Here is an 8,821-nt window from a genome sequence, read left to right as displayed (position 1 = left end):
TTATCCCTGCATCTTCTCAATTGTTTCTTCTTTATATATTTGCCCTTTTCCTTTCCTACTTGGCGAGACCTGACCTTCCGTTCCAGGATCTTTTTGCGGTCTTTGTCCAGTTTTAGCCTGGTGATAATCACCTTGCTGGGGTGAATGCCCACATGGACAGTTGTGCCATTAGCCTTTTCCTGCTGCACCCGTTCAATACAGATGAACTATTTCTTCCGGTAAACCTGAACCACTTTGCCAATCTGCTGACCTTTATAGGGTCCTCGGACAACCTGAACTTTGTCATCCTTTCAGAAGGGCAAGGATGGAACATTGTTCTTCTGTCTCAGCTCTTTGGAAAGAGGGAAGGACAGAATCTTCCTGCAAGTGCGTTAAGGTGCATTGAAATGCCTTTTGGTGTTCTTGCTTCGGTCAGAAGTCACCAAAGGATCGAACTTTATTTTAGCCGATGCTACTTCAGCAATGGTCACAAAAGGGAAGTTGTCTGGTCTCTTTGATAACCTTCTTCTCCTCCATATCCCTTTGGCCACAGCTTCCCATCAATTTTCCCTGGACTGTGTCCTTTCCCTCTCTCTCTCCATGGCAAAAATCTCCATTGTTCTCCACTTTGTGATCCCACAGCGCTTTACTAATGCTACTGGTAGAGCGCACCAAACTTTTCATTACAACACAGCCATGGACCTTCAATAAATAATTGCAAACTGTGTGAAGGAATAAACAATCACGGTGTATCCTCCAAACCTGCTCCATAGCGAGCTCATTTTTGACAGGGACAATTAAGCACAGGATACATAAGAGATATTTGATGAATGTTAGTTGAATGAATGACATAGCTATATCATGGATATTTTTTTCATAATTCTATCAGGTCACCTGGTTAGTTGATATGGTTTGTCATAATTGGTCATTTCACTATTTCCCAACCTCTCTTAAAACATTTTTTTCAGGGGAGGACAAGTCAAGAATATTCTAAAGTATGCTGATATTCTGGGCCATCTGTATGCATCTTATATGCAACTGTAGCTTGTTAAAATAGCAAGTACAACGAAAGCCAGAAGTTAAGTCTGTACTACTATGATTTTAAGTTTTACTGATGTTCCCAGTTTTTCTTCAAATGCCAACACTGGGAGTTGGGAAACACATTTAAAAAATTCATAGAAACAAACAAAAGTAATTATAGACATTTGTGCTATGCCAGAGACCCAAAATTTATTAAGATGATCATGAGGAAGTTCTTCACTTTTTAGAAAGACACCACCCAAGACTGGAAACAGAATTCCCAAAGAACCAAAGACAGGTACACTTTAATACTGAGGAATTAGACTTTGGGAAGCCATAGGCTTCCGCTTATTCAAATGGCACTTGGCTACCGATAATAGCTACATGGTCATTGAAAATCTCTTGCCCTCTATTTTGCGGGGAGGTGGTGGCTGTGTTGTCAGTGGTAGTGTTGCCTGGGTTCCAGTTTCCTAAAGCAGAGGGAGCAAGTTGCAGGTGCTGAGACAGGTGAACGCTAGAGCTTCTGGGTGGACTCTTTCAAAGGCAGGCACAGAGCAAAGCAGCCACCGGTCAGCAGCAGCTTGGGACGCAGGGGTCACAGCAGGGCTGAGTGTAGGTGGTGAGGTTGATGGTCTCCAGGTCTGCGGTGGGGTAGCAGGAGTTGAGCAGGAAGCAGGTGGGCACACAGGGCTGAGGGATGTGGCAGGGTGGGGGGCAGTTGTCACAGCAGGTTGGCTCCAGTTGCCAGACGGTGTGTGGGCAGGTGCTGGGCAGGCAGACTCCACAGCGGCAGGACTTGTCAGAGGAGCAGATGGTGGTGGCAGGGCCGGTGGGGACGCTGCAGCAGCGGGCGATACAGCAAGCCATGGTGTAGGGAGTCAGGTGTGCTTTGGGTCTCTTAGGAAGATGAGTTTTCTGAGGTTCAAATGTCTCCTCTCACTTTGAGGCTCTTATATACCTCCCCAGAGGGTGTGGGGCCAATCCAAAGGCTTCTTTCCTGATTCTTGTTTACATTAGTGTTCCCATTATCTAGCAATTGGTTTGACGTCTAAATGCCTGTAAAGAGTCTCTATTGTCTTAATTAACTTTTATTTGAGTTTGTTGCTAAATCCAAACTGATTACTCTTGCTATTTGTCACTGGAACACAAGCTTTATGAGGTCTCACCAAATGCTTCAGGTATTTCAGTTCTAACACCAACCCTGCTGGGAACATGGCATGATAGTAATCTGTAGTATGTGGGTCTTTTCTGTGCTACTCGTCGGTTTTTATTCTCTTTAACTTTATCTGTATCAACTGATTTAATGAAGAATTATTGTTTGAAAGAGATAAACTTAATTTTAGTCACTTTCTTTTAGCTTTGAGGCTTTGGAGTTCAAAATGACTTAATGTGGAGAGGTAGGTTACTGAGAAATCTGAGAAAACTTTCAAAAAAGACACATCATTTCAATTTTTTACTGTAAAACATCGTATCATTATTTAAAAAATTGGAAACCATAAAAATACAAAGATAACAACTCATTCACAATCTTATCAGAAGTTACCTGCTAATATTTTTTACCCATATAAGAAGTGAATCCTTTTTGTTTACATGTATTTATCCTTTTATTACATTATTGGAAGCATATTGTATATAGGTTTGGTAACTTCCCTTTTCATTAAACATATATTTTCAATATTTTATATTCATAAGTATATTTGATTTTACTTTTAATTACTTTAAAATATTCATCATATAATTATACATTTAAGTTTCTTAAGAATTTCATTTTATTAAACCCTTAGGTTATTTTCAAGTCTTCTCTATGATAATTGTGGCAATAGAGAATGACCAGGCATGTAAATCTTTGTGTACATTTCTGATTATTTCAGAAACAGATACAATTATCAGGCAGAACTATAGGGACAAATGTTAATTTCCACTATTTTCAAAACCTCTGATAGTCATTGCCATTCTGCTCCCCACGATGGCTCTGATTTTTGGTTTATTCCTATTTATTATTGTTTGAGAATTTTGTTTCCCTTTCCCTTTAATCAATATTTTTAAAGTGTTTTCAATTTATGGGTGAAAAATGAAATTCCATTATTGTATTTGTATTTCTTTCATAACTAGTTAGGTTAAAACATTCTTTCATAAGCATATTGGTCATTTAACTTTCTATTGAGGACTGAACTGCTTTCTAGGGGAAGTTGAAGTTTTGGCTTATGTCTGTGTAAGTGAAAGAACGACTTAAGACCACAATGCTAACATTCAAGCAAACTTATGGGCCTGAGTTAGATTCATAGGCTGACAGTTGATTTTTTTTCTCTTTTTTTCTCCAATGTAATGTATTTTATCCCCAAATCAAATGTACCTATGATAAGAAAAACCTGGATTTTAGCTCCAGTACATTATTTAGATTTTAGTCATAGTTCAGCGTTTAAGAGTGAGCACTAGTCCTCAACAGGACTCCCATAGCACAAGAAATAAAAGCAAGAATTAATAACTGGGATAGATTCAAACTAAAAAACTTTCTCTCAGCAAAGGAAACTATCAGCAATGCGAAGAAAGAGCCTACAGAGTGGGAGAAAATCTTTGCCAATCATACTTCAGATAGAGCACTAATCTCCAGAATCTATAAAGAACTCAAAAAACTCTACACCAAGAATGCAAATAATCCAATCGACAAATGGGCTAAGGAAATGAATAGACACTTGACAGAAGAAGATCTACAAGCAATCAACAAACATATGGAAAAATGTTCAACATCTCTAGTAATAAGAGAAATGCAAATCAAAACCACCCTAAGATTCCATCTCACCCCAATTAGAATGGCGATTATCAAGAATACAAGCAACAACAGGTGTTGGCGAGGATGTGGGGAGAAAGGTACACTCATACATTGCTGGTGGGGTTGCAAATTAGTGCAGCCACTCTGGAAAGCAGTGTGGAGACTCCTTAGAAAACTTGGAATGGAACCACCATTTGATCCAGCTATCACACTCCTTGGCCTATACTCAAAGGACTTAAAATCAGCATATTACAGAGATACAGGCACATCAATGTTCATAGGTGCTCAGTTCACAATAGCCAGATTGTGGAACCAACCTAGATGTCCTTCAATTGATGAATGGATAAAGAAAATGTGGTATATATATATATATATATATATATATATATATATATATATACAATGGAATATTACTCAGCCATAAAGAAAGATAAAATTATGGCATTTGCAGGCAAATGGATGAAACTGGAGAATATCATGCTAAGTGAGATAAGCCAATCTCAAAAAACCAAAAGACGAATGATATCACTAATAAGTGAATGATGACACATAATGGGGGGTGGGAGGGGTTAGTGTTAGGGTTAGGGTTAGGGTTAGGAATAGGGTTAGGAAGGGGGGCAAGAATGGAGGGGGGAAGGACTGTATGGAGGGAAGGGAGGGGTGGGAGGGGTGGGGGGAAGGGAAAAAAATAACAGAATGAATCAAACAACATTACCCTATGTAAATTTATGATTACACAAATGGTATGCCTTTACGCCATGTACAGAGAAACATCATGTATCCCATTTGTTTACAATAAAAAAAAAAAAAAAAGAGTGAGCACTAGGTATGCGCCTGGATATTACCCTGACATCTCAAACCTTTTCTACACAGCTTGGACTCACTTGTCCTTTCCACCATGGTTCTCCATTCCTCCTTTCTCCTCTTTTAAATCTACCTGTGAGTGTAAGATGGTGAGCATGTCTGTATGTTTTGCAGTTGGAGCTACAGACTCAAGAGGACTGCTTTAGGAGCCAGAGACCTCTTCATGGGTCCTAGTATTGTAGTCCCCCCGCCCCCGGCCCCGTCACCTTGTTATGGCAAGCATTTCACTTTTTAAAGTCTCATCTTTTTTCTCTGCAAAGCAATGGTAATAATATCTATTTCCTCCACTTAGAAGATTATCGTGAGGTTCTCATGAGATAAACAAGGGTTAAGGTCCATGGAAGACCATAAAGCATTATGCGAAAATAAATTATTATCATCACTGAAGTAAGTTGCAGATCTAATTCAAGGCAAAGTAAAGGTAAAAGGAACAGTCAGAGGAAGAAGAGAAAAAAAGAGCTGAAGAGTGGTCCTGGGTTTAAGTCCCAGTTCCACACACACACAACACCCCCCGCCCCCCCCAAAAAAAACAAAAAACAAAAAACAAAAAAAAAACACAAAAAACAGAGAACAGCCTAATAGGAAATAAGAAACATTAATCTAAAAGGCTCACACCAATAAAATGAATCAATTAACATTCATACCTACAAGAAAAGAAAAATGGTTGGCACATAAATTAATGAATTGAGAAAATTGGAAAACCACTCTATGGCTCTGCTTGAAAGAGAAGGTTTGTGACTTCTCCTGGTGGCCCAAGATTTCCTCAATTTATTTTTGCATGGATATCTGCCAGTTTGCATACCCTATTACTTAGGGCTGATAAATATTTCACTCATTCTTTGAAAATTAATTCAATAATCATTTATTGAGTGATTACCATGTACCATGCACTGTGATAAATGTTGGATATTCAACCATGAACAAAATAAACATTATCCCTGCCCTCATGGAATTTATAATCTGATGGAAAGGTTTATTTCACATAAATGTATTATTATAAGTTGCTGCCATTATACATTAAAAAATGAAAAATATTAGGCCTGTAAGAGCAAAAGACAAAAAAAAAAAGGAATTTATTTTGATATTTTAAGGAAACATTGCAAAGGAAAAGTGACTTGCAGACACAATTAGCATTTCATGGGAGGGAGGTATCCATCTCTCATTCAGAATGCAACATTACATCAGGCTCACCATCAAAGGTTAAAAGAATTGTTACTGTTTATGTAAAACATCAAGCTTCTCTTATTATAAATAAGACTTAAAGTTATAGGATAAAAACAGTTATAATGTTAACAAGTGTATGCTGATAAATATCTTCATATCTTTTATTGAAAAGACTTTCAGTGTTATGATTCGTTTTCTCTACAGTGGTCTAAGAGAACTGGGAATTCCTCTTTGCTTATAAATGAAGATAGGGGTTTTCAGAGAGGTGAGGAAATTGACATTAGATGGCCTGCTGATTCACCGGTCATAAGCTAAATATAGGATCTGTTGGGACTGAGCTGCTTTTTATGTGGTTAACAATGGAAGTTCGAACTATGTGTCAGAGATACAGAACATATTTTATTTCTAAAAATCAAAAGTTCCCCTTTTTCCTTTAAGCCAACATAAGAAAAACACAGTGATTCTTGAGTAAATGGTAGATTTTTAGCATTTTGAAAAATCTGCATTCTCTGTCTCTCTCTCTCTTGAACTTGTTTCAATTATGCTTTTCTATAGTCAGTAGGGGTGCCTGTGACAGTGAAGACAAAGATTGATTATGAAAAGAAACAGAAGTGAAAATAAGACCGGTAATCTCTTGCTTCACAACTTTCATCATTTTGAGGTTTCAGGTCTACCCCCTTTGCTTCAGAGGTCTTTATCTCTCCTTTTTGCCTCACTGTCTTCTCCCCTTCATTGAATCCTTCACTCCCCTCCTTCCCAGTTTGCTCCTGTAGCTGTAAGACTGGAAGCTCTCAGTGCCTCTGTGACCTATTGAGCTGCTCTTCTGTCGGGATCTGAGGCGCCCCCTTTCCACCCCCACTGCCTATTCAGCTTTTCATGCTCATATTTCATTTTCAGAGCTCAGAGGCTCTCCCTGCCTGCTGCTCACTCCCGACACTGAATCGCCTAATCTGGGTTTTGGTTACTCTTCCTATGTGCCCTCATGGTACCCTGCTTTCTTGTCACAGCAGGAACCACAGAGCATTGGAATTGCACTCATATGACCTATGTAGTACATGTGTGCGGTGCTTATAATAGCTTATCAATCTCCACCAGATTCGAGAGAAACTTGAAGGCACTTTAGGAAGTAGCATTTCTTTCATGTTTATACTCCTAGTGTGAATGTAGTACCTGCAGAGAGAAAGTGTTCAAGAAATACCGGCCAAATGTTTGAGCAAATGGACTGAATCTGTTGTGGGCAGTCTACTAGGTTGTGTCTCCTCTATACCATGGCTTCTGAGTTCCGTTCATTCAAAGTTGAGCTATTGAAAACTTGTGGGATCTTCAGAGTAACCCTCTGGAAAGATTGACAAGCACTTCAGGGACATTTAAAAATGTGTTTATTTAAAAGTGCTTGATTCTCCTCTTCCTTGCCTTAACTTTGTTTCTCGCCAAAAACATTAGTTTGAATTTTTTCCTCAATGCTTTTTCAGATTTTGGCTTGTGTCTTTATATGCTTGTCATGTATGCGTGTGTGTGTGTATCATGGATTATATATGCACTACGTCTATTATTTTGTATATGTTACATAAGTATTCCATATAAAACATTTTACATACACACGTGCACATATATATATATATATATATATATATATATATATATATTCTTTCTAATTTCAGAGAAGGATAATGTGCATGAGAAAAAAATTTAAAGTAGATTGATAAAATCAGTTAATGCATTACACCAACATTTTAGCTTTAGCTGTCCATCTCACAAGCACTGGCCTTCTCGTGATTACTGGGACAGAACCTCTGTGCTAATATGATAGTGAATAGAGGTATGTTTCTAGTGCACTAAAACTAGACTTGACCTCTTTAAGTTCTCTCTAAAGGAGAATGAAACTGAAATAGATATGCTCACTTAATCACCCAGATCATAGAATTGAGTACTTATCTCCCCACTTTTTTTGGTACCAGGGATTGAACCCAGGCTTTCTTAAGCACTGAACCACATCCCCAGCCCTTTTTTGTATTTTATTTTGAGAAAGGGTCTTGCTGAGTTGCTTAGGGCCTTGTCAAGTTGCTGAGGCTGGCTTTGAAATTGGGATCTTTCTGTCTCAGCCTCTCAAGCTGCCCATTTTAATCTATGAGTCAATATAGATTTTTTCTATTATAATGGGATGAAATTTTGTTAAGGAATTTTACACTTCTAATTTCTCTTGCATATTTTAAATTGATATCATAATTTTGTTCATTAAACTTCTCCTCTACTAGTATGGGAGTCTTTATGATATGGTAGAAGGAATCCTGCTTTGGAGTCAGGCAAACCAGGGGTTAAATTCTGTGTTTCTTAGTAACTAACTTCACAAGAATGGTGAATAACTCTTAAAGCTTTCTTTTTCTCATCTATTAATGTAGTTTTTTTGGATTAAATGAATTAATACATGTGATTCATCTAGCAAAAATTAGGTAAATAAAGGTTGGCTCACCCTAAAATTATTTTTATCTGAGTAAGAGAAGGCAAACATGAAGGACAACCAATTAAAAGTTAGCAAACCACATAAGAAAATGAGTTCCAAATATTCCTTTAATTATAACTTTTTAAAAATTAAATAATCATTTTATCTTTTTTTTTTTTTTTTAGTGGAAGAAATGTACCAAAGCCTCTGACATAAATAAAGAACACATGTGGCCAGGGAAATAAAATTTATTAGGAAACCCACCGGTAGTTTCTTTTGCCTCTATGTGAATACTCAATACAGGAATTAAGATCCAGAAAGCAACATGACCAAGAAAACGTAGTTTTAAGTCTTAAAGAATTCAATAGCATTTTGATAACAGAAGATGTTCACATGCTCAAGTGAACCAAATGGTTATTTGGCCAAACAACCATAAATTTTTTTCTCAGCTTTCTTTCTATTGATGTCAAAGTAAGGTTTCCATCTCTGGGCCATCTGGTCTACCTTAACATCTGCTAAACTGCCAAGGCAAGTGAAAACTGAATGGGCAGCTTCTGGGGTCTTCCTTCAGTATCAGGTACTGA

At 37.7% G+C, this 8,821-nt stretch overlaps 1 protein-coding gene and 1 pseudogene across 1 annotated transcript; both read right to left on the bottom strand.

Moving 5' to 3' along the window:
* On the bottom strand, window positions 1–750 carry LOC124979269 (60S ribosomal protein L26-like; annotated as a pseudogene).
* Window positions 751–1,278: 528 nt separating this feature from the next.
* LOC124981107 (keratin-associated protein 3-2) lies at window positions 1,279–1,866 on the bottom strand. Its single transcript, XM_047547284.1, has one exon. The coding sequence runs from the start codon at window positions 1,864–1,866 to the stop codon at window positions 1,570–1,572; it is 297 nt and encodes a 98-aa protein (XP_047403240.1). The 3' UTR covers window positions 1,279–1,569.
* Between the last annotated feature and the right edge of the window lie 6,955 nt (window positions 1,867–8,821).

The sequence above is a fragment of the Sciurus carolinensis genome, chromosome 3 (genome assembly GCF_902686445.1).
Source record: "Sciurus carolinensis chromosome 3, mSciCar1.2, whole genome shotgun sequence".
NCBI lineage: Eukaryota > Metazoa > Chordata > Mammalia > Rodentia > Sciuridae > Sciurus > Sciurus carolinensis.
Note: the sequence above shows the minus strand (reverse complement) of the source record. Positions and strands in the feature narration are given on the sequence as shown.

Coding starts and splice junctions, on each gene's coding strand:
- LOC124981107 (XM_047547284.1), bottom strand. CDS start 1,866: ATGGCTTGCTGTATCGCCCGCTGCTGCAGCGTCCCCACCGGCCCTGCC.